The sequence below is a fragment of the Ctenopharyngodon idella genome, chromosome 9, assembly GCF_019924925.1.
Source record: "Ctenopharyngodon idella isolate HZGC_01 chromosome 9, HZGC01, whole genome shotgun sequence".
Lineage (NCBI taxonomy): Eukaryota > Metazoa > Chordata > Actinopteri > Cypriniformes > Xenocyprididae > Ctenopharyngodon > Ctenopharyngodon idella.
The window spans coordinates 19,969,077-19,993,743 of NC_067228.1; the positions used below are offsets into that span (position 1 = coordinate 19,969,077).

Sequence of the window (24,667 nt, forward strand, 5' to 3'; positions counted from 1 at the left end):
GATATGGTACTGCATGCGTAATATATTGCAGATATATTTACTCATGCAGTATAAACACATATATGGTAAAATATATTATGTAACATTTCTTATATTTTATAATTATTTACATGTTAAATGTTACATATTTTCAAGTTAGTTAACAAAAGCAAACCTTCATGTACTAAAGAGACTATCACTATGCTATAGCATGCACAGCTATTACTTTTTAAATAAAGTTATTAAAGTCTTACTGGTGTTTAGCCAATCATCAACCTAACCTCAGGCTCTACTCTTCAGCACAATGGTAACCCCAAAAACTCACACATACCAGAAAACCTTTTAAATTTCAAAATAATACAACTTTAAACACTAACAGATCTCCCCCTTATCAATATTGAGCAAAACACATGAAATAGCACTTAATTTTAACATTTACTCTCCTTTAACAGTCAGAAGCAAAGCATGCTGGGAACTAGAAGTCTGTTGTAACATGAATGTGTGTATACAGGTGCTGGTCATATAATTAGAATATCATCAAAAAGTTGATTTATTTCACTAATTCCATTCAAAAAGTGAAACTTGTATATTATATTCATTCATTACACACAGACTGATATATTTCAAATGTTTATTTCTTTTAATTTTGATAATTATAACTGACAACTAAGGAAAATCCCAAATTCAGTATCTCAGAAAATTAGAATATTACTTAAAACCAATACAAAGAAAGGATTTTTAGAAATCTTGGCCAACTGAAAAGTATGAACATGAAAAGTATGAGCATGTACAGCACTCAATACTTAGTTGGGGCTCCTTTTGCCTGAATTACTGCAGCAATGCGGCGTGGCATGGAGTCGATCAGTCTGTGGCACTGCTCAGGTGTTATAATAGCCCAGGTTGCTCTGATAGTGGCCTTCAGCTCTTCTGCATTGTTGGGTCTGGCATATCGCATCTTCCTCTTCACAAGAGGAAGGCGAGTTAAGGTCAGGCGAGTTTGCTGGCCAATTAAGAACAGGGATACCATGGTCCTTAAACCAGGTACTGGTAGCTTTGGCACTGTGTGCAGGTGCCAAGTCCTGTTGGAAAATGAAATCTGCATCTCCATAAAGTTGGTCAGCAGCAGGAAGCATGAAGTGCTCTAAAACTTCCTGGTATACGGCTGTGTTGACCTTGGACCTCAGAAAACACAGTGTTGGTCCACCAGCAGATGACATGGCACCCCAAACCATCACTGACTGTGGAAACTTTACACTGGACCTCAAGCAACGTGGATTGTGTGCCTTTCCTCTCTTCCTCCAGACTCTGGGACCCTGATTTCCAAAGGAAATGCAAAATTTACTTTCATCAGAGAACATAACTTTGGACCACTCAGCAGCAGTCCATTCCTTTTTGTCTTTAGCCCAGGCGTGACGCTTCTGACGCTGTCTGTTGTTCAAGAGTGGCTTGACACAAGGAATGCGACAGCTGAATCCCATGTCTTACATACGTCTGTGCGTAGTGGTTCTTGAAGCACTGACTCCAGCTGCAGTCCACTCTTTGTGAATCTCCCCCACATTTTTGAATGGGTTTTGTTTCACAATCCTCTCCAGGGTGCGGTTATCCCTATTGCTTGTACATTTTTTTCTACCACATCTTTTCCTTCCCTTCGCCTCTCTATTAATGTGCTTGGACACAGAGCTCTGTGAACAGCCAGCCTCTTTTGCAATGACCTTTTGTGTCTTGCCCTCCTTGTGCAAGGTGTCAATGGTCGTCTTTTGAACAACTGTCAATTCAGCAGTCTTCCCCATGATTGTGTAGCCTACAGAACTAGACTGAGAGATCATTTAAAGGCCTTTGCAGGTGTTTTGAGTTAATTAGCTGATTAGAGTGTAGCACCAGTTGTCTTCAATATTGAAATTTTTCACAGTATTCTAATTTTCTGAGATACTGAATTTGGGATTTTCCTTAGTTGTCAGTTATAATCATCAAAATTAAAAGAAATAAACATTTGAAATATATCAGTCTGTGTGTAATGAATGAATATAATATACAAGTTTCACTTTTTGAATGGAGTTAGTAAAATAAATAAACTTTTTGATGATATTCTAATTATATGGCCAGCACCTGTATATGTGTGTACAATACATTCACATTTCTATGGGAACACGTAGGTGCAATATATGTACACAATAAAGGATACAACTTTATGAATGTAATGCTATTTTTGTCTTCATTTATAAATATTTTATATGTATCATTATATAGCCATACATGGTCAATGCATATATTGCAGTATATTGAAAAATATAAGCACAAGTTTCCCATATATGGAAATGTATTATGTAATATATCGCATTATATTTTGCAGTGTATTCCCATATATTTTTGTTCCGTAAGGGATTGCTGTGGACCTCATGCCCCAGTTTTATTTATTTATTTATTTTTTTAGTGTGTGCTCTTGGTTCGAGCTTGTGGATGGTGTCCTGTCCCTCTGGCCCCTCTGGCTGCTGGTCTGTTGATCCTATTGTCTTCTGCATCAACACTCCTGGTCTGGTGCATAAAGGGCATCTGGTTAGCAGCTTAGACACTACGGCAGGCATGAAAAGCAGCCATCATAGCCCATTCGCTCACATCTGCTCAGTGGTGCGACAAGGACGAGGACTGAGTCTGGGTGACTGGGGGACAGGAGTTCAATTCACCCCACAGGGCACCAGGAGCAACAGACTGAACTGGACTGTATTGAATCCGCCACTGTGCAAAGGTGACCGTTTGAGATCACATTGAGATCTTTTAATGCAATAGCTTGTATATTTATAGTTTTGTCTTTAAAACTGTTTTCCTTTATGTCTATGATGTGCAGATGGTTTATATTGTTGAATGTGAGCCCATTGGCGATGTGTTTTGGCAATAGCATATCTGAGTCTTACAGTTGTTTCCTGGTCCTGTTTGTAAACGGTCAGTTTAGTCTAGTTTGTTCAGTCTAGTTGTTTAGAAAGAAGGTTTACAGATTAGTGAGAAGGTACACTTGGAAAGTATTTTTCGTGATATCACTAACTATATTTTGAAATCTCTGTATAAAAAAACAGCATGCATATATGATGTATTTATTATGTATGTGTCAGGATTATTATGTATCACTGGATTATGTAAAAGACATTTGTATCAGCTTGTTTGTCCCTAATTCCTATTTGTATTTCTTGTACACAGCTAATATACAACCATGGGAGACTGGAGCTTCTTGGGTAATATTTTGGAGGAAGTAAATGAGCACTCCACTGTGATTGGCCGTGTTTGGCTCACGGTGCTGTTCATTTTCCGCATTTTAATTCTGGGCACGGCTGCTGAGTTTGTCTGGGGAGACGAGCAGTCTGATTACGTATGTAACACTCAGCAGCCAGGTTGCGAGAATGTGTGTTACGACGAGGCCTTTCCGATCTCTCACATCCGTCTTTGGGTGTTACAGATCATTTTTGTATCCACACCTTCACTTGTATACGTCGGCCATGCTGTCCATTACATTCACATGGAGGAGAAGCGCAAGGAGCGTGAAGAAGCTGAGATTAGCCACCAACAGGAAATGGGCGAGGAGCGTGTTCCCCTAGCGACAGATCAGGGAAGTGTTCGCACCACCAAGGAGACTAGCACGAAGGGTAACAAAAAGTTCAGACTCGAGGGCACCTTGCTTTGCACCTATATCTGCCATATCATCTTCAAAGCTCTGTTTGAAGTAGGCTTCGTGGTCGGCCAATACTTCCTCTACGGGTTTCGCATCCTGCCACTGTACAAGTGCAGTCGTTGGCCGTGCCCGAACACAGTGGACTGCTACGTCTCCCGGCCCACTGAAAAGACTATCTTCATTATTTTCATGCTGGCAGTTGCTTGCGTTTCATTATTCCTCAACTTTGTGGAGATCAGCCACCTTGGCTTGAAGAAGATCCGCTTTGTGTTCCATCGACCAGCTCCTGCGCAGTTGGAGCCTCTTGGACCACCGGAGAGGAGCTTACCATTTCTCTTAAACACCCCTGTCCAAAAAGCTAAAGGCTACAGGCGCCTTGAAGAGGAGAAGAAAGACGAGGTTGCACACATATATCCACTAGCTGAGGTCGGTATGGAAGAAGGCCAGTTCTTCTCACCTCAGTTGGAGAAGGAGCAGAAAAGGAGTCAGGGGGCGGTTATGCCAACAGCTCCACCTGTAGAGGAGACAATCATATGCGATGAGACTCGACCCTCCTTTGTTCAGGTCACAGAGACACTATCAGAGCTCCCACCAGAGGAGCTACTTCGGGAAGGAGATGAGGTAGACAGCTTAAAGACTCAGGCAGTTTTACCAGAAGTACTGGAGGAGCGATCAGAGGGGGAAAGTGTGGAGGAAACATATTTAATATCACTTGAGGAGAGTTTGGATGTAGATCTAGGAGAACTGGCCAGTAGAGAGGCAACTGAGGAAAAGTCAGTGGAAGAGAGTAGCTTGGTAGATGCTGAGCCAACACAAGAGGAAAAATTTTCAGGAGCTGAAGAAGAGAAGGAAATTTTACAGGAATTTGGGGAAAAGGAGGATAACACCTTTAAGGTCAAGGGTTTAAAAGAAGAAGAGAGTTTACTTAATGTGGTTGAGGAAGGGACAGAAATTAAGGCGTCTGACGAAGAGAGAGAACTTTGTGAGATTGAGCCTTTTGTAAATGAGGACATTTTGGAGGAGGTAAAAACTTTAGATGATGAGAAGATTGCTGGAGTTTTGGGGGAACAAGAGAGGGGCTTTAGGGGAGGTTGTAGGGTCAAATTTATCTGACATAGAGCCCATTGGGGATGAAGTGGATTTGGGAAAGGACAAAGCTCAGGGGGATGTAGAAGATACAGAAGGGGATGAAGTTCAAAGGGATGTAGTAGACTCAGGAGTGGGTGGAACTTTAGAAGATGTAGCTAATATAGGACAGGGTGGCGCTCTAGAGGATTTAGTGGATGGAGGAAGAAGTTGTGCTCTAGAAGATGTAAGGATGGGTAAGGATGAAGTTTTAGAAAATCTAAATGAGAATAGACCTCTTGAGACTGCAGTCAGTCCAGATGAGGAGGTTCTAGGAGCTCTAGGACTTTCAGTTGACTCTGAACAGGTGGAAACTTTGGGGAAGGAGGAGGTATTATTAGAGATGGAGGATCCAGAGAAGGTGAAAGGCTCTAGGGAGTGGGATGAGAAAAAAGAGGATTCTGTGGAAATTGGAGGCCCTGAGCCTGAGAAGGAGTGTTCTGAAGAATCAAAAGCCTTGAAGGCCAAAGAGGAGGTGATGGATGTGCCATTTGTAGCTCTGGAACTAGAGTCAACAGAGGAAACAAGATCATTAAGTCGTCTTAGCAAAGGAAGCAGCAGAGCCAGGTCAGATGATCTAACTATATGATTGACCAAACAGAAACTTAACCAAAGAACATATAGAGTCAAATTTTTGATTCCAAATTTCCCAAGTGCCACATTATCAGGTGAACCAGCTTACAAGCATGTTTTCTAAAACAGGGGTTTTTAAAATGTGATGCCAAATGATTCTCCCCTTTATACTGAAGTATAAAGGCAGCTATGTGTTTTCATGCATAATGATTTATAATGTGTGTATTATTTCTCCAAATTTTCCTGAACCCCCTAGTATCCCTCTGTGGTGCCCTAGGTATCCCAGATCCAAGTTTGAAAATTCCTGTTCTAGATGATAATTTTTTACAAAAGTTTATCTTAAAAGCAGAGAGAAAAGAAAAAAAAACAGCTTATAGAGCTCATATTTTCTAAACACAATTTTAATTCCATTTTTTTTTTTTTCTTTTAAAAATCAAACATTTATGTTTTGAAGCTGGAAAACATAGGTCGGAGAATACAAGCAAAAAACAAAACAAAAAATGACAGTCTTGATTTCAACTAATTATTCATACAATTTATTGCAAATCCACAGGGATAGTCACAGGGAGTGAAGAATCTCACATTCTCCATTTATGCCTTATTTGTCTATTGTTCAATTAGTTATGTTTATCTATACATTTGCCTTTTATTGTTACATGCTGATCCTGGGCAAACAATTGTTATTGTTTATAAATCTTCTACCAATTTGTGTATAACATTGATATCCTTTTCTATTTACATCTGAATTGCTACTGCCAATGGTTTTCAAGTCCATTAAAAAGAGTATTTAGAATGATAATTCCATTATTTAGTTCAATATTTAAGTGGATTGTATCATTAAAAAACAATATATAACAATTATTTTGCTGTATGCAATACCTCACCACCCCATACAATGATCATTTACTGCTTTATATGTCAAGATTTTATCTGATAATAAAGATACTACAATAACTGATGACTAAAAGAGCTCTGCATTTGTCTGTTGTGCCGTATGAAACATTTCACCCAACTAACCCATGACATAATTTCTTTTAAAATGTAGAAAGATAAAATTATTTTTGAAGAAAAGGTATGAAAGTGCACTTCACAGGGTAACACTGGACTGAAATGAACCTTCTATGACCTCTAGTGGTCAAATATATATAATAACTCAAGGTTTTAACGTCTTAAATTTTAAGTAAATTATTATCATATTTTTATAAAAAAATGTATAAGCTTCTGAAAACAAATAAACCCACAGTCCAAAAAGAGAAACTAAAAGTACCACACAGGCAAATCTGGGAAGATTAAAAACAACCCACATGAAGTTGTAACGTCGGTTTACTTTTGGTTTCGGGGGTATTCCAGAAAGCAGGTTATGTTATTTACCCGGGTATGTAAGTATGCTGACAACCTCAACTTTCGGTTCCAAAAACGGACGTAACTTTCATGGTAAGTTACTATACCATAGCAATTTACTCTCAGAGCATAAACTGCTCCAATGCAGGTTCTGTTCCAGGGTTAATTTACTTCAGAGTTGTTCCGCGCATGGGTGTCCTATTGATGAGGCTCCAGTGGGCGTGACGGATTGGTCACAACATTATTATTTATGTAGTTATATCCATATATAAAGCACTATTAAAATTATATACATATATATATATATATATATATATATATATATATATATATACCCCGTTGATATATAAAATTATTTATATATACCCCGTTCCTTTTTTTCCCTGTTCTCTAGTTTGTTTCTCCTCTCCCCATTTTATCATCAAATACACTCCCTTTGTATTTCAGCCCTGTGTTTTGTTCGGTTATTTGTCCGGTATTGTCTGTTTAATGTGGTTGTTAATGTTTTCTCTGGCGACTGTTTTTTCATCGTGCTTATCATTACAGCAACCCGTGACAGAAGTAAACAAAAAGCCATGTGTCAAAATATTTTCATCTAGCCTATTAATATATCATGTGATTTTGCATTGATACGTCCCTTTTCACTATACAACTTTTTTCTGACCTACTGAACTTGCACTAGTGTATAATTTAACAAAATACTAGGGCTGGGCGATATGGCCAAAAAAAAAAAAAAAAAAAAAAAAAAAAAATATCATGATAAAAAGTTCCATATCAGTCGATATTGATAATTATCATGATAAATGTCAAATCATTATTTCTTTCAAGTATAAAGACAGATTTTTGCTCCTAAGTAAAACTCTTAAAAAAAAAAAACACCATTAATTGTGGTTTTAAACTAACCTTTATTGTCAGTTAGGAGTTAGGATTGCTGATATAAATTTATGTTCATTAACAAAAACAGTAACATATAAAAATTGTAACAACCTCGTTTTTATATGGTAAAATTGGAATATTTTGACTCTTTGATTTCATTAAAGTCAACCATTGGACATTCACAGTAGCATACATTTAGATCATGATGACCACAGTTAAAACCACACATATAGCACCTCAATGCCATGGTAAAATGTAATTATGGTTTCTATGGTATTTGTATTAAAAAAACATAGCCTAAATACATTTAGTATAAATGCACAAACCTAATCACAAATACTGTAATTATATTCCATTACTCTAATACATGTCTACATTAATAACAAAATTCAATATGAATTTCCCACATTTCTGCCACAATACTGTGGTGTAGTTAGTGTTACTACAGTAAATACATGATAAATGATGACGATTTGTAGATTAAAAAGCCTTCTGACTGTTTTGTTGCGCACAGTGTTTCTCCTGTTTATCAGCTCTGTTTCATCTGGCTTTAAACTAGCCCACATCACCGAAACATTTGTGTTCTCTGCTGAATTCAAGCGCTTCTCATTAGATTTAATGGTCACGTTACCAAGACTGATCAGAGAGCAAGGGTGAATTCCAAACAGTGTTTTTCTGACCCCTGAAGAGCACTTCGGGAAGGAGATGCCATTTGTAGGGGCGTTCCAAACAAAAGTGAACAACTAAATCCCTTCAAGAAGGGCCCAAACGGCTTCATTATGACACCCAAGGGCCCTTTGGAGTGAGTAGGGCATAGGAATGCTCACTTCCAATTTGAATTACCTAGAAACTCATATTTTACGATAATTCAGAGAGCATGTGAAGGCAGCACTACTCTAAAAAAATCTGCTCTAGGAAGCTTGCGCCACATCCATTTGAACTTGAGTCTAGCGGAAAAATGGTCCGAGTGGCACGCCGTTCAAATTAGTTTCGTTCCGGCCTCAGAGCGCTCCACTCCTCCTCGACCTGTCAACCTGGCTCCTACACCTACGTTCCTTCCACCCTCATCGTCAGCAATGACCATCGGGCATTCGCCCTTGCTGGGCTCCCTCGGCACGTCGGCTCCGCCTGGGTCGGACGTCACTACGCCTCCGCTGCGGACTTGGGGGCCATACGCTACTCTCTGGCCCTCCACCCCTTCTGCTATGGCTAGCTCCGCCCTCCCTCAGGCCCCACCTCCGCCCTAGGTCGCTCCAGCTCCACCTCTGCCCTCCGGATCCCTTTTTCCACCTCGTGGGTTCTCCTCTCTACGGCGTGAAGACGTGCCTTCCGGGAGGGGGCGTTCTGTCACACGCTCACACCACATGGACTTTCAGTTTGTTTGTTTTCATTAGTAACGTGTTCCTTTGTTCTGTTTTCCCGCCACAATCTGTCACCATGGACACTGCACTAATCATCACAGCTGTTTGTTATTTGAGTTAATCGTCTGTGTATTTAAGTTCAGTTCAGTTGCTGTATCGTGGTCTGGTCTCATTTCTATTATGGTTGTGTTGCTGCTTCTCTGTTGGATCGTACCTGTTTGGATTATTAAAGTTATCCTGTTTATACTCATCTTCATCTTCGTGTGTGATTACACAACCAGTGCGTTACACACCCGCAGCAAAGGTAAAACCGTCCGCTCCCACGAGATTTGCATTGGATAATTTTGCATAAAATGGTTACCTATTGCTTGTGTTAGTCCTTGGCTCACTCACTCATTCCATGTGAACTATCACTATCACAAAAGAGTTTGATCACACTGGTGGTACATTAATTCTAAAGTGAGAATTTCATTATCAAGTCTTTTAGAAGATGCAGTTCAAATTGCAATGGTACATGTGAACCTAAAAATGGAGAGACAAAAAATATAAGAAATAAAGTTAGAAATTAAAAATAAAACTATGGGAGATACGTTTTGGAAATTTACAGGAACCTCGAGAAGCTCTATAACAAGATCTACCTGAATAGTGTTTTTTTTTTTTTCTCAAAAGATTCCCTTGCCTGTTTCACTTTCTATATGAAGTAATGTTATATAGAAAGTCATCTTCTTCCATTTTCTTATAAATTCACAACTTCATATGTGCTTACAAAAAACACAACCAACACATTCTAAGGTGAATATAACACGTACGTAAAAACAAAATACCCACCTGTTTCCATCAATGCCAATCTATGTTGAAGCCTCAGTTTCAAAACGAAATCCTAAAGTCATAGAAACCAAAAAAGTTATTTACATAAGCACCATCTGCAATTCCAGATGGGTTACTGTCAGCTCTAAATTTAAACTCGAAGTGTTTTTCAAATGGCAGTCAAATCTAATAGGAAGGGCCCTATGATCCAGTCACTCAATAAAATGAGTTGCTTTTGATTTTTAAGTTACATGGTTGAAATGGAAGAGCAAAACAAGGCTTATAACCAGTTTTACACATGTGGCTGATTATAATAGAGTAATACAAAAACAAGAAAACAAACAATACAGAAACGTGATCTCAGATACCTTTTCCTTGAGTAGTGTCTTCATGATAAAGTCCATGATAGGAAGCATACTGATTAGATGCCCTTTCTTCCACTGTCTGTATAGATTCAGCAGCTCTTCTCTAGCACATCCTTCTTGACACACTGAGGACTAAAAAAAGGAGAAATTAATTAGGTAGATAAATCCACTTTCATATGCAAGGGCTTAAAATGACAGTAGATCAAGTAGTAAAGCTTTTTTATCATAACTGACCTTTGGAAGTGACTTCAAAATGTGAATAAACCAGTGAAAATCTTTCTGAACTTCTATGAGATTCTGAACTTGATCATCTCTGATGTTTAGACCTTCCAGACTCCTCCTGAATCTCTCAACATTGGAAATCTGATGAGATACAAACATTTAAACATTAACTACATTTTAACAATATTTTTTTTTGTATTATCAATACTTGTTTTTTGCAATTTAATGCAAAAATTAATGCAATTTACATTATGCATGTCATATATCCCAAAAGATACAGCAGAGGCTGATTGATTTATTCATTGTTTTGAAGGCAGTAGGTTTGAATGAATGTTTGCTCATGGTTCTGATAGCTTTCTGTATAGGCTATCTTTATACTGTTGGCGCAACATGAAACACCACACTACCCTATATGGAGTTCAGCAGCAGCAGTAGACTGACATCAACATAACAAAACCTAGAAATAGCATAAACCATAAGCTGTTGAACCAAAGGGACTAATTAGACAAACTCCCTAACTGATTATCTTGTTTCCTTCTCATTCACCTTTACTTCCTGGAAAGGAAAAATGCACCTATTGAAATTAAAATGCATTCAAACTTATTTAAAAAATGTGAAGTGTATTCTTCCATGGAATATTTCAACACATCTAATCTGTGTGGGAGTCAAGCAAGATTCAGTAGACTGTTGGATTTCCTGATAAAGTTATAGGTTTATTTCCTGATCAAAGCCAATTTTTACTCTCATTTGGCACTTTCAAAGGTGTTAAATTTGGACCATGTTTGTAGGTACAAACACAGATATTAAGTCACTTTTACCTTGCCTAGGTGGCTTCTGTATTTTGAACGCAAACACTTTAGTTCCTCAGACCATCTGAAAATGAAAACTTCACACTCCCCCAAACTCAAATCATCCACCACATTGTAAGCTTTGGACTCTCCATAAACCTATAATAGAAACACAGGGATTAAGGGGATTAAGGCATATCAAGACAGAGATGATCTGCTTGTAAAAAAAAAAGTCTAAATCAAACATACCAACAGTAACAATTAGCAATGTACCTTTGTTGTGACTCTATCTAGCTGCGTTGCCAGGTCTCTTATAATGTATTTAAACGTGTCCAAGGTGATGCTTTGTTTCTGTGTGGATACAAATCAAGTAACTGATCTGTCCATGTATGAACTGTCTTTCAAAACAAAGCAGTCATTGTTGATATTGGATTTCTAGGCTAATTTAACAAATGAATCAGAGTATATTGAAAGACATTTTGAATATAATATTGAATGAAATTTTACCTTTAATCCTAATGTAAGCATCATCTTGTTTACCTATTAGAAAATGACAGATATTCAGTAATAGCGTTTAAAAAGTTAAAGATTTAGTTAAGACTTTCATTTTCATTTTGAGTTAAAATGAAAAAACTTACAAGAGTAGAAGACAAGTATGGTTTTGAGAAAGGTTCAGACATACAATCATGTTCAATCTCAACAATCTTCGAAGGAATATTAGATTCCCACGTAGACATGACATCTTGTCCTTTAAAAGAAGTCACACATTATAGCACGTAAATCTGAAATCTGCATACTGCATGCAAGTAAGACGAACTTAATGATAGTTCGGCTTTAACTTAAAATGAATACACACATCTCCATCACCATCTCGGGATCAACACATGTAATAATTCTTTATCTGTACGTTTTAATTATCTGTATGCTTTACCTTTTCTAGGTGAATCCTGCCGATTTCGAATGAACTTTAATAAAATCCTCATAGTTTTTACTATTGTAAGCAAAACACTTAGAATAGTGATGTGATGTTTGGCGGCTTCGAACTTGTAATGATACTGAAACATCTTGTCCTTGTTGATGTCATACGCTAGAGACAGAGCGACACGCGTCATAATCTGGGGGAGGGGAAACGATCCAACAGTCCCCATTGACTTTATATAGCGTGAAGCTGCCTCCTTGTCATTTCTGGCTTATAACAAAAAATAGAACAATGTCTAAAAGCTGCTATGTGACATGGTGTACAGCAAACAAGCTAAAAAAAAACCCAGAACTAAGTTTTTATAAGCTGTCGACCCCAAAAAACGAATGTTTAAGGACACAAAAGTGGATACAGGCAAAAGTGGTGAGACAGAGCGCAACGGGTCATATTACTATAAGAACTACATTGGAGGGGAACGTATTCGGCGACAGGTGAAATAATTCTTTTTTGCAATAAGTCAGAAATGACAAGGAGGCAGCCTCACGCAATACAAAGTCAATAGAGACTGTTGGATTGCGTGGTTTCCAGATTATACTAAATGCGCTCTGTCTCTATCGGTCTGCGCAGGAACAAGCGTTTCGTTTCCGCACAACCACGTGACTTCTTGTGCTGTAGGAATTGGCCCTGAAACTGTGATTGCTGCCCAATTGTAAAACCATTTAGAAAAAATATTTGTGATTTTATGGCAAAGAATATTGATGACCAATTTGTGTTGTTATGAAAAGATTTATTATTTGGTCTTATGGAGGACTGTAGAGACAAGCGCAGCCAGGTTTATATAAAAAAATTATACTTTTAATGTCAAAACTCCATATTCACAAATGTAAGTCTTCTTGCAAAAACAACAACAACAAAAAACAAACTATTTTATATCTTTCAAGTAATAAATTGAACATTATATTGACTCTATAAAATTTTCTATGAAGAAAATAGCAGTTAAAACATTGAAAATATTTTTTATGTAGATTTATATTAAGCCCCCTCTATAGTGTACATTTGTTTGTTACATGTATGATGTTATTTATTGTATTTTGACGCATTTGTAACACTTTTTTTTCCAGTTAATAAAACATAAATTAAAAAAAAAAAAAGACTTCTTGTAGGCTATTCTGATTCGAAAAATAGCCTAATCTGATTAATAGGTGACGAATCTCCTCATGGCCATGACTTGGTACATTTGGAATGTGTGTCTCTCTCTCTATCTTTCTCTTTCTCTTTCTTTATTTCTTATATGACCTTCTAAGTCATAGAGCTGGAGCTTATCTCAGTTTCCTAGGCCAAAGGCAAGGGAAAACACCTGGCCTGGCCAGTCCATCACAGGGCTCTCTCACACACAAGGAGGAAAATGCTCAGATATTAATCATGTTTTCAAATGAATGTGAGTCAAAGAACCAATTATACTGTAACAGCAACAGTTTTAGTAGCCCAGACTTCCCTCTTCCTTGTTCCTTGTAGAGGGAAACCAGGGGTTACACACATTTTGTATAACTTGATTGTTTGAACTATAATATTACAAGGGTAGATAACCTCTTCCTGATGTCACATAAGTTATGAATCAAATAGAAATTTTTAATAGCCCAGACTTTTCTTTTTAACATTTAATACATTTGCATAGACATATCATGAAAAAAAAGCCAGTAATATAATACCTTACAATGGTGGTGTTACATGTCCACTGTTGTATTCCTTAGTTTGACCTAGTTTCTGTCTGTCAGTCTGTTAATCATGTAATTAGTTTCCACCTGTGTTCATTATCTCCCTCATTAGTTCCTTTGTTTGAGACTTGTATTTATTCCCTGTGTTCTCCTTCAGTCCTTGTCCATTCTCGTTGATGTTTAGTTGTGTATAGTGAGTTCCTGCCTGTTTCTGTTATTAAATATTACTCCTCGTATTCTCCTTCATCCTTGTGCCTTTGTATACACACGTCACGTAACAGGTGGGAAGAGGTTTTTTTTAATTTAAGTTAAAGATGAGGTTAATAAAGAAATATCAGAGGAAAAATATCTTGGCATGATTTTAGGAAAATTGTTTTGGCATGATTTTATACTCTGTTACATTTTAAGCCATCCCAAATAGCAGTTTTGTGGCAGCCCAGATCCGGCCCACATCTGCTACGCATGGAATGATGATCTGGGCCACGTATGGAGTGGAAAGATGGCACTTGTGCGGACCGCTCCTGTTTGTCAAATCTGAGCCACAAGCAGGCCATAGCAATGCCACATGTCAGCCAAGAGCAAAGAAATAAACCAGAACTGGACCTTATATGATCCACAAAATCTTTATATATTTATAGAATCATCTCAGCATTAACAAGCAGAATCACTGAAGGAAAGAAGAGAACAGAAAAAAAGAGACAAACAGAAACACAAGAGCTACAACTGACTTCAGCCACAGCCTTAGATTAAATAAACTGAAGATAAAAAAAGAAAATCTCTCGAGATCTCAGCAGAGGAGGATTAAACAACTCCACAAAAAGCATTACAGCTTCACATATTACTAACCATATTGACTTTATTTCTGTCATTCATCTACAGAAGTTCTTATTGAGAATTAACAGTAATTTAATGATCGTGTTTATTTCATTTGAAGTCACCATAATGGTGATTGGTGTTTCCATTAGTTGGATTCTAACAGTTTTTCTCAATTGTAAAAACACTATAACCAGGCTTTTGAACTAAAATTTCAAAAAACACATCCAGTTCCCTAAACACTACTCCCCTGTTTTGACACATAAGTCAGATTTGTTGAGCTGTCACTGCAGAACTCTACACACAAATCCCTTAATTTCTTATTGTGTACTAGCACAGCAAAATACAAGCACTAGCATTCAATACTGTTCACTCAAGTCAGCACAGCTTGAGCGCAATTAGCACACAATTCCCCAGGTGAAAACACTAAAAGTAAAAATTGAACACACATCAATCAGATCCTTCAATAGATAGATAAAAGGGCCCAAATCAGTTTGTTGAGTTTTGGAACAATGGATCCACAGAGAAATGACGAGGAGGAAGAAGAGAAGGAGGAGGAAGAGGAGGAGGAGGACAAGGAAGGGGAAGGGCAAGGAGACAAGCAGTCTCAGATGAAATTCGAGCCACTTTAGTTGACCTTGTCCTTGTCCAAGGTATGACTGTGAGGGAGGCTGGGCAACGAGTACAGCCAAATTTGAGTCACTTCACCGTTGCCACCATCATCAGAACCTTCAGGGAGGAAAACAGGTAGGTGTACTTACAGTAAGACTGCTCTGTACAGTAACTTTCGAGTGCTGTACTCTGTGCTGTGACAACACATACACTGTTGCACTATGCTACTGTAAAAAAGAAATGCATCAAATTGCCTCGAACATACAGTAGACAGAGTTTCAGTTCTAAACCAGAAAGAGTTTTCAGCATGGAGGTGGAAAGTGTATGACCGAGAACCGTATATCTGTGTTCACCTTCACCTCCTTCAGGCCATGGAAGAAGCCTGCCTAGACATATGCATGCCAGAGGTGGATCAGGCAGTCATGTAGAGGATTTTACCCCCGCTGCCTGGCTAGGGCCAAATGTGATGTGGCTGAGATTCTCTGGCCTGACCCAGACCAAAGGCAGAATAATTTTTATTTTCACATCGAGATCTTGTAAAGGAACAAAACCTACCCCATTGAAATCTCGTAACAAAACAAAACTGTCACTGAAATCTCATAAAGGAACAAAACCAACTGTCATTGAAATCTTGTAAAGAAACAAAACCGACCCCCATTTAAATCTTGCAAAGGAACAAAACCTTCTTGTGATCTTGTAATGAAAAAAAATCTGACTGTCTTTGAAATCTCGTAACAGAAGAAAACCGACCGTCATTAATAGCTGATGGTCCTTGAAATTTCATAACCGAACAAAACCGACCGTCACTGAGATCTTGTAAAGGAACAAAACCAACCCTCATTGAAATCTCGTAAAAGAACAAAACCGACCGTCACTGAGATTATGTAAAGGAACAAAACTGACCGTCATTGAGATCTCGTAACGAAACAAAACCGACTGTCACTAAAATCTTGTGAAGGAACAGAACCGACTGTCATTGAAATCTTTTAAAGGAACAAAACCGACCATCATTGAGATCTTGTGATGGAAAAAAAACTGACCGTCTTTGAAAACTTGTAACCGAACAAAAGCGACCGTCACTGATGTCTTGTAAAGGAACAAAACCAGCCCTCATTGAAATATCGTAAAGGAACAAAACCGACTGTCATTGAGATCTTGTAACGAAATAAAACCGACTGTCACTGAAATCTCGTAAAGGAACAAAACTGATCCTCTTTGAAATCTTGTAAAGGAACAAAACCCACCATCGAGATCTTGTAATGAAAAAAAAACTGACCTTCTGATCTTGTAAAGGAACAGAACCGACCATCTGATCTTGTAAAGGAACAAGACCTCATTGAGATCTTGTAACCAAACAAAACTGACCGTCTCTGATATCTTGTAAAGGAAGAAAACCGACCATCATTGAGATCTTTTAATGAAAAAAAAACTGACCGTCTTTGAAATCTCTGAAATCTCTGACTGTCATAGATAACTGACGGTCCTTGAAATTTTCATAACCGAACATAACCGACCATCAATGAGATCTTGTAAAGGAACAAAACCAACCCTCAATAGCCGCGTTTCTACTGTCGGGCCTACTTACCATTATTTTTCATGCGGGTCCGTCTGCTGTGAGTTCTGGATCATAAGCATGTGAGGGATGTTCTTGTTCAGGGTCATGTCTTTCTCAACACTTCTCTCACTGAGGCCTTCTGTGTGGCCATCGTGGAGGGAGCTAGCTGTGGGCTGCATATATGTGTTTTTTCTGTGAATATGTATGAAAATGACATTTCATGTTGACTTTGTTATACAAAAGGATATTGTGTGGCAGTATGCACAACATATGTTAGATGGATACATGAATACTTTTTAATGCTCTCTTTAAAACTTCTTTCTTTTATGTCTAAGATGTGCAGATGGCTTATGTTGTTGAAATGAGCCCATTGGTGATGTATTTTGGCAATAGCATATCTGAGTCTTACAGTTGTTTCTTGGTCCTGTTTGTAAATGGTCAATTCAGTCTAGTTTTGTTTAGAAAGAAATGTAGCAAATTAACTCAAAGGGGAAATATTAATAATTATTCATAACTCATGATTAATTATGATTAATTATGAATATGTGAATCAGATTAACTTGATGTAGCTACATTAAAATTAATATTACAATCAATTAACCAGTGAACACTCAGTGTTAATTGTTTATTAATTCTAAGAAATGTTCATTTCCAGGTTATGGGAAACAACATTCTTATTGTACAGTACTACTCAGAGCATGTAGTCAAGATCTAAATCATTTAAGAGGCAATTTATTAGCAGATGGAGTCAGAACCAAATATGTATTGTTCACAAGCTTTATTAACTAACTCACAATCACATAACTAAACTAACAAACACATAACATACATGCAGGTCACACACATACATAGGTAAAAATGAACAATGATAGAGTTGAACCAGAAGTGGGACCGGAAATGGAGGTATGGGAAAAATTCAAAGACAATCTGGAAAAGAATCATCAGTTTCCTCAGTAATAAAGCACCTTAGCTGACACAGGTGGTTTACAAATTAATACTAAATCGCTGTTTAGTGTTCAAATGTACGATACTTGCAAAATGCCTTTAGGCTGAGGAGCATCGAATCTGCAGGCTGAGGAGAAATCCTTGATGATTCGGAGTTGTAACCAATATCTTCTGCATTGGTCGAAGACATATGAAACAACTTGAGCTGTTTATTTGACTCTTAGTGGGGAAAGAGTTCTCCCTCTCCTAGTCAAGCACATGGTTAGGGGCAGGGCAGGCCCAGGCCCAAAGGCCTACCGGCCCACAGGCAGCCCCTGTGTTGTCGGAAAAGTAAGAGCGAGGGAGGAGCATTGCGTGCTGGCTTTAAGCTCTGGGAGAAGTCACACCCCTAAGGGTTGACCTGACCAATGAAATGGGTAGGATCTCAGAGCGGCAAAATTCCTCTATGGGGCTTTTACGACCGAGCGAGATTAAAATGGCTGAGTTGCTGAAGAGGAACTATTAAAAATTCTTGTAATACTGATGCGTTGCACAGGTATCAACACATCGTATACACAAGCATTTAAATCTTCTCGATACGAACCCATAGACACTAAACATGGCATAACTGAAGTTACCTTAAATGTATCATAAAACATGTGAATACAATACTGAGTACAATACAACAAACAGTAATAATGGATACAATTTCCTGGGGATATGCATGTTAATTTATAGAACAGTCTGTCTATAAATTAATGCAGGAAAGTCTGTTTTCTGTGGGAAAGATGCAGGTTTTCTGTGTGTCTCTTTGTCTCTGCTCTTCCATGTGGCAACCAACATTCCTTGGTGCAATAAAACTTGTAACTGAGACCTTCTCAAGGGGATGGGGGACAAACCCCAGAGTGAGCTTTAACCAATTGTTGGTTAACTATAACAAATAATTGTGTCTGATTTGTCTCAGTCATTACAGAAAGTTTACAGATTAGTGAGAAGGTACACTTGGAAAATATTTTTCGTGATATCACTAACTATATTTTGAAATCTCTGTGTATATGATGTATTTATTATGTATGTGTCAGGCTTATTATGTTTCACTGGATTATGTAAAAGACACTTGTATCATCTTGTCTCTTCCTAATTCCTATTTGTTTTTCTTGTACACAGCTAATATGCAACCATGGGAGACAGGAGCTTCTTGCGTAATATTTTGGACCTAAACAAGCACTCCACTGTGATTGGCCTTGTTTGGCTCACGGTGCTGTTCATTTTCCACATTTTAATTCCACATTGATTCATCATTTTCATGCTGGCAGTTGCTTGCGTTTCATTGTTCCTCAACTTTGTGGAGATCAGCCACCTCAGCCTGAAGAAGATCTGCTTTGTGTTCCATCGAGAAGCTCCTGTGCAGTTGGAGCCTCTTGGACCATCGGAGAGAAGCTTACTGTTTCTCTTAAACACCCCTGTCCAAAAAGCCAAAGACTACTGGTGCCTTGAAGAGGAGAAGAAAGATGAGATTGCACATATACTGTATATCCACTAGCTGAGGTCAGTATGGAAGCAAGCCATTTCTTCTCACCTCAACTGGAGAAGGAGTCAGGAGGCAGTTATGCCAACAGCTCCACATGTAGAGGAGACAATCATATGCGACAAGACTCAATCCTCCTTTGTTCAGGTCACAGAGGCACTATCAGAGCTCCCACCAGAGGAGCTACTTCGGGAAAGAGATGAGGTAGACAGCTTAAAGACTCAGGCAGTTTTACCAGAAGTACCGGAGGAGCGATCAGAGGGAGAAAGTGTGGAGGAAACATTTAATATCACTTGAGGATATTAAATATGTTTGGATAGTTTGGATATAGATCTAGGAGAACTAGCCAGTAGAGAGGCAACTGAAGAAAAGTCAGTGAAAGAGAGTAGCTTAGTAGATACTGAGCCTACACGAGAGGAAAAATTTGAAAGAAGCTGAAGAGTAGAAAGAAATCTCACAGGAATTTGGGGAAAAGGAGTATAACACCTTTAAGGTCAAGAGGTTAAAGGGATAGTTCACCCAAAAATTAAAATTCTGTCATTAATTACTCACCCTCATGTCGTTCCACACCCGTAAGACTTTCGTTCATCTTCGGAAAACAAATTCAGATATTTTTGATGAAATCCAAGAGCTCTCTGACTTCTCAATAAACAGCAATTTAACCACCATTTTCAAGTTCCATAAAGTTATGCGACTGCACACAGCTGCATTTAGGCTGAAATCTATAAACCAGGGATGTCCAAACTTTTTTAAAAGGGGGCCAGATTCGATGTTGTGGACACATCTGGGGGCCGGTTCATTATATATATATACATGTAACCGTAATGAGCATGCTATGCCTTTAAGGGGCAGGTGACGTGATAGGGCAGGTGACTTTTAAAGTCTCGCGGGCTTTAATGAAACAGCGTTTGAGTGTGTGTGGGGTTCTCTCTGGCGCATCGGTCTTTGTCAGACACGTGATTTTGTTGCGCATGACGTCACCGCGGCGCCATATTTGTGGTATCCCTGCTGACTGTGAGAATGAAAGAGATTACAAGAGTAGAGATAACAAGCAAATAACTCGCAAAAAAGGAGAAGCACAATAAAAAACTGTGAAAAAGTCATATCGCGATAAACTCACCAAAGATGCCAGGGACCGTTATTTGTTGAAATTGTCATCCATTCATAGGTCTGTACGAACTGACTGCAGTAAGCTGGAGTGCTGACCTAAATCATCATACTTATATATTGTAAACTATTTTGTTTATGGTATAAGCGCATATACTAGTGAACAATTTAAAACTATAAATCCCTCGAAGCCCACAGACATTTCACTAATGGCTGGGTGCAGGATTTATTTATATTCCGACCGAAGGACTGCGACAACACAGTAGTAACAGCAGAGGTAAGGTCTGCTGTAATGATGATGATGATGATGTCATGTTAACTGTATATCATAAGTTCCTGATTAAGGATGGTTTAGTGTTGTGATCAGGAAGAATTTTGAATTATGTAATACTACCCCTTTTCATGCATTTTTTCTTTATTGCATTAAGTACACAAGCCAATGTATAACACAATAAACATCGTTCCAACAAACAAGTCATCATCATAAATGTATGTAGAATTTAATAGTGTATAGTACATTCTGGTATATTATACTTTTAGAGCCAAAATAATTTGTAAATTATTGTCCTCCATCTACCTCTGTGTTGTCTGGTTTAATGATGTGACTGGTCATTTTTTTTTTTTTTTTTGTCCAAAGGCCTTAATAATAATAAAAACAAAGGTATGTTATCCAAATTATGTAAGGAATTAGATCTCTTTTATTGAATCCAAAAGGTTTTAATTATATTTTGCTACATATAAAAGTATTTTTAAGTGTCAAAAGTTCATTCTGTTTAGCCGTCCAAAGGCCACTACAGCCATTTCATTTGTGATTAAAATATCTTAAAATGTAATAAATGTATATATTTTTTATTCTGCCATGATTTTATAACATCACTGCATCCATCTTCATTCATGGATAAGTTAAATATCTGGTTCACGGATCGCGGATATTATTAATTATCTTGTCAACGCTATAAGTGCATATACCTGTGAATTCATAAAATAAAATAAATCTACAAATCACCTTGTGTGTGCAACATTTGGTTTGCATACTTCATTTGGCTGTTGAAATGTTGATTACAAGAAGACAATAAACAACATTTTGAAAAATGTAATTATACATGCTTTATTGTTCATGCAAGACTGGATAAAGCATCAGCACAAAATTATATTATAAAATTATATATAGTATTCTAGGTGCAATACATCAGCACATTTCTACACTACAGTTCTACAAAAGATTCAAGCATGCGCTGTCAGATTGGATGGTTTCTCTGTGAAAATCTCAAAACAGTCAATAATCTCTGCTACTCTGTATTCAAACAAAGGAGGCATATTTCTGTGCAAATCACCTCTGTCTGCCCGTACAGCTGAAAGCTTCATGTTTGTATATAGATATGACACCGTTTCATTGAATGCTCTGTATACTGTCTTTGGGGAAACATGAGAGATAAGTGTTGTGCAAGCTGATCAAATCTGAGGAACATTAAGGTTCACAGAAGCATTTGAAATTTGTATTGTGAATGTTCGTTGCGTCTGGAATCAGAGGCACCAAAAAAAAAAAAAGAAAAAAAAATGTAATAACGCCATAAAGGTTCTCAGGTTTGGCAGACCCGTATAGTACATTAACATCATCATCATCATCATCATCTCCAAAACAAACATCAGACATCCTGTACTTATCAAGTCCATGCTGCAGCTGTCAGTTTACTTCTGCACATGCAGATCACTTTCTCCAGCCTGATGGACCATAGTGTCAGCTGACTGCATTGTTTTTCCTTACTTAGTGTCTGTGTGTGCATCTCACTCAGCTCTGAGCTCTTGAATCAGTATATTGTGTACACACATTTTGCGACTGAGACAGTCCTAAACAGTGCTACTACTGAACTAGGGAGCTGATTGAGACACACCCTGTGTGTTTAATGCTGATGTGGCCCTAATGTAGGGAGGGATTGTGTCCAGATGGGGTCGGTCTCCATAATCTTTAAGCAGGTTGACCTGCAATTAAATGAAAAGGTTTTTAGCTACATAACATAGGACCACAGCTGTAAAAAGTAGTCAGAAAATTATAATCAGTACAGGTGCTGGTCATATAATTAGAATATCATCAAAAAGTTGATTTATTTCACTAATTCCATTCAAAAAGTGAAACTTGTATATTATATTCATTCATTACACACAGACTGATATATTTCAAATGTTTATTTCTTTTAATTTTGATAATTATAACTGACAACTAAGGAAAATCCCAAATTCAGTATCTCAGAAAATTAGAATATTACTTAAGACCAATACAAAGAAAGGATTTTTAGAAATCTTGGCCAACTGAAAAGTATGAACATGAAAAGTATGAGCATGTACAGCACTCAATACTTAGTTGGGGCTCCTTTTGCCTGAATTACTGCAGCAATGCGGCGTGGCATGGAGTCGATCAGTCTGTGGCACTGCTCAGGTGTTATAAGAGCCCAGGTTGCTCTGATAGTGGCCTTCAGCTCTTCTGCATTGTTGGGTCTGGCATATCGCATCTTCCTCTTCACAATACCCCATAGATTTTCTATGGGGTTAAGGTCAAGCGAGTTTGCTGGCCAATTAAGAACAGGGATACCATGGTCCTTCAACCAGGTACTGGTAGCTTTGGCACTGTGTGCAGGTGCCAAGTCCTGTTGGAAAATGAAATCTGCATCTCCATAAAGTTGGTCAGCAGCAGGAAGCATGAAGTGCTCTAAAACTTCCTGGTATACGGCTGTGTTGACCTTGGACACAGTGTTGGTCCACCAGCAGATGACATGGCACCCCAAACCATCACTGACTGTGGAAACTTTACACTGGACCTCAAGCAACATGGATTGTGTGCCTTTCCTCTCTTCCTCCAGACTCTGGGACCCTGATTTCCAAAGGAAATGCAAAATTTACTTTCATCAGAGAACATAACTTTGGACCACTCAGCAGCAGTCCATTCCTTTTTGTCTTTAGCCCAGGCGTGACGCTTCTGACGCTGTCTGTTGTTCAAGAGTGGCTTGACACAAGGAATGCGACAGCTGAATCCCATGTCTTACATACGTCTGTGCGTAGTGGTTCTTGAAGCACTGACTCCAGCTGCAGTCCACTCTTTGTGAATCTCCCCCACATTTTTGAATGGGTTTTGTTTCACAATCCTCTCCAGGGTGCGGTTATCCCTATTGCTTGTACACTTTTTTCTACCACATCTTTTCCTTCCCTTCGCCTCTATATTAATGTGCTTGGACACAGAGCTCTGTGAACAGCCAGCCTCTTTTGCAATGACCTTTTGTGTCTTGCCCTCCTTGTGCAAGGTGTCAATGGTCGTCTTTTGAACAACTGTCAATTCAGCAGTCTTCCCCATGATTGTGTAGCCTACAGAACTAGACTGAGAGACCATTTAAAGGCCTTTGCAGGTGTTTTGAGTTAATAAGCTGATTAGAGTGTAGCACCAGTTGTCTTCAATATTGAACTTTTTCACAATATTCTAATTTTCTGAGATACTGAATTTGGGATTTTCCTTAGTTGTCAGTTATAATCATCAAAATTAAAAGAAATAAACATTTGAAATATATCAGTCTGTGTGTAATGAATGAATATAATATACAAGTTTCACTTTTTGAATGGAATTAGTAAAATAAATAAACTTTTTGATGATATTCTAATTATATGGCCAGCACCTGTATATGGATACTGAGCAAAAATATGTCGTACCTAAGTATATAAAATAAAAATGTAAAAAGCCTTAGCAAAATTAATAATTAAAAAAATAGACATATTTAAGTAAAGGGATTCAGTTTAAATTGATTGTTGTTTCATAGCACATACAATCCAAAACAATGCGTTGATATAACGTTTGCTACTTTAGAAAACAGAAATCTCTAAATGACCTTTGTGAAAATGTAGAGAGCAAGCATACATGAATGGAGATATCTTGACGAAAGTGATGTTTTGCGTCTCACCGCTGCAACCCATGCGATCCGGCGCCTCTGTTATTGCCTTTACATACACTCCGTACAGCCTTTTTCAAGTAGGAAACCGACTAAATCTTGTCTCGTAGTAAAGTTTTTGACATTTTCTATCGTGGGACATATTACTGCAGCTTTTCACACAACAAAAGTGTGCCATTTTTACAATGAAAAGAAGCCAAAGAAAAAAAACAACAACTCTGCACTGATACAGAGATTTTTTGGATACCTTACAAATGGCGGCGACACCCATAATGCACTTCGGTTTTCACGAGTGTGACGTCACCTGACAAAGACCGACTGGAAGAGCTGTTGTGTGTGACTGCTGCTCTCGACAATTTAGTGTGAGTAAACATGACTTTTATTCATAGGAGTAGATTTTAATGAGAACTGTTAGTCTAATATGCCCGCTAATGTGTTTTAGGATTATTTCTGTGCTGACGACCTGTTGA

At 38.1% G+C, this 24,667-nt stretch overlaps 2 protein-coding genes across 2 annotated transcripts; one reads left to right on the plus strand and one right to left on the minus strand.

Moving 5' to 3' along the window:
* The first annotated feature begins 705 nt into the window (after positions 1–705).
* On the plus strand, positions 706–7,420 carry gja8a (gap junction protein alpha 8 paralog a). Its single transcript, XM_051906342.1, is given in 2 exon segments — positions 706–4,713; positions 4,715–7,420. Coding segments are annotated over 2 exon segments (2,169 nt in total). The 5' UTR covers positions 706–3,181; the 3' UTR covers positions 5,352–7,420.
* Positions 7,421–7,561: 141 nt separating this feature from the next.
* zgc:113314 (uncharacterized protein LOC619272 homolog) lies at positions 7,562–12,593 on the minus strand. The gene is made up of 9 exons (XM_051906343.1): positions 12,027–12,593; positions 11,734–11,843; positions 11,603–11,635; positions 11,369–11,446; positions 11,126–11,254; positions 10,320–10,448; positions 10,089–10,217; positions 9,742–9,793; positions 7,562–9,435 (listed from the first exon to the last, which is right to left on the minus strand). Exons 1-9 carry the CDS (start codon positions 12,241–12,243, stop codon positions 9,368–9,370), a joined length of 945 nt encoding a protein of 314 aa, XP_051762303.1. The 5' UTR covers positions 12,244–12,593; the 3' UTR covers positions 7,562–9,367.
* Positions 12,594–24,667: the final 12,074 nt, after the last annotated feature.

Bases quoted from the DNA above. Each gene is read 5' to 3' on its own strand.
- zgc:113314 (XM_051906343.1), bottom strand. From the start codon at position 12,243: ATGGGGACTGTTGGATCGTTTCCCCTCCCCCAGATTATGACGCGTGTC. The intron at 11,844-12,026 runs GTAAAGCATACA...CTTCTTTTAAAG, and splicing joins GCAGGATTCACCTAGAAAAG to GACAAGATGTCATGTCTACG. The intron at 9,794-10,088 runs GTATCTGAGATC...CTATGACTTTAG, and splicing joins AGACACTACTCAAGGAAAAG to GATTTCGTTTTGAAACTGAG.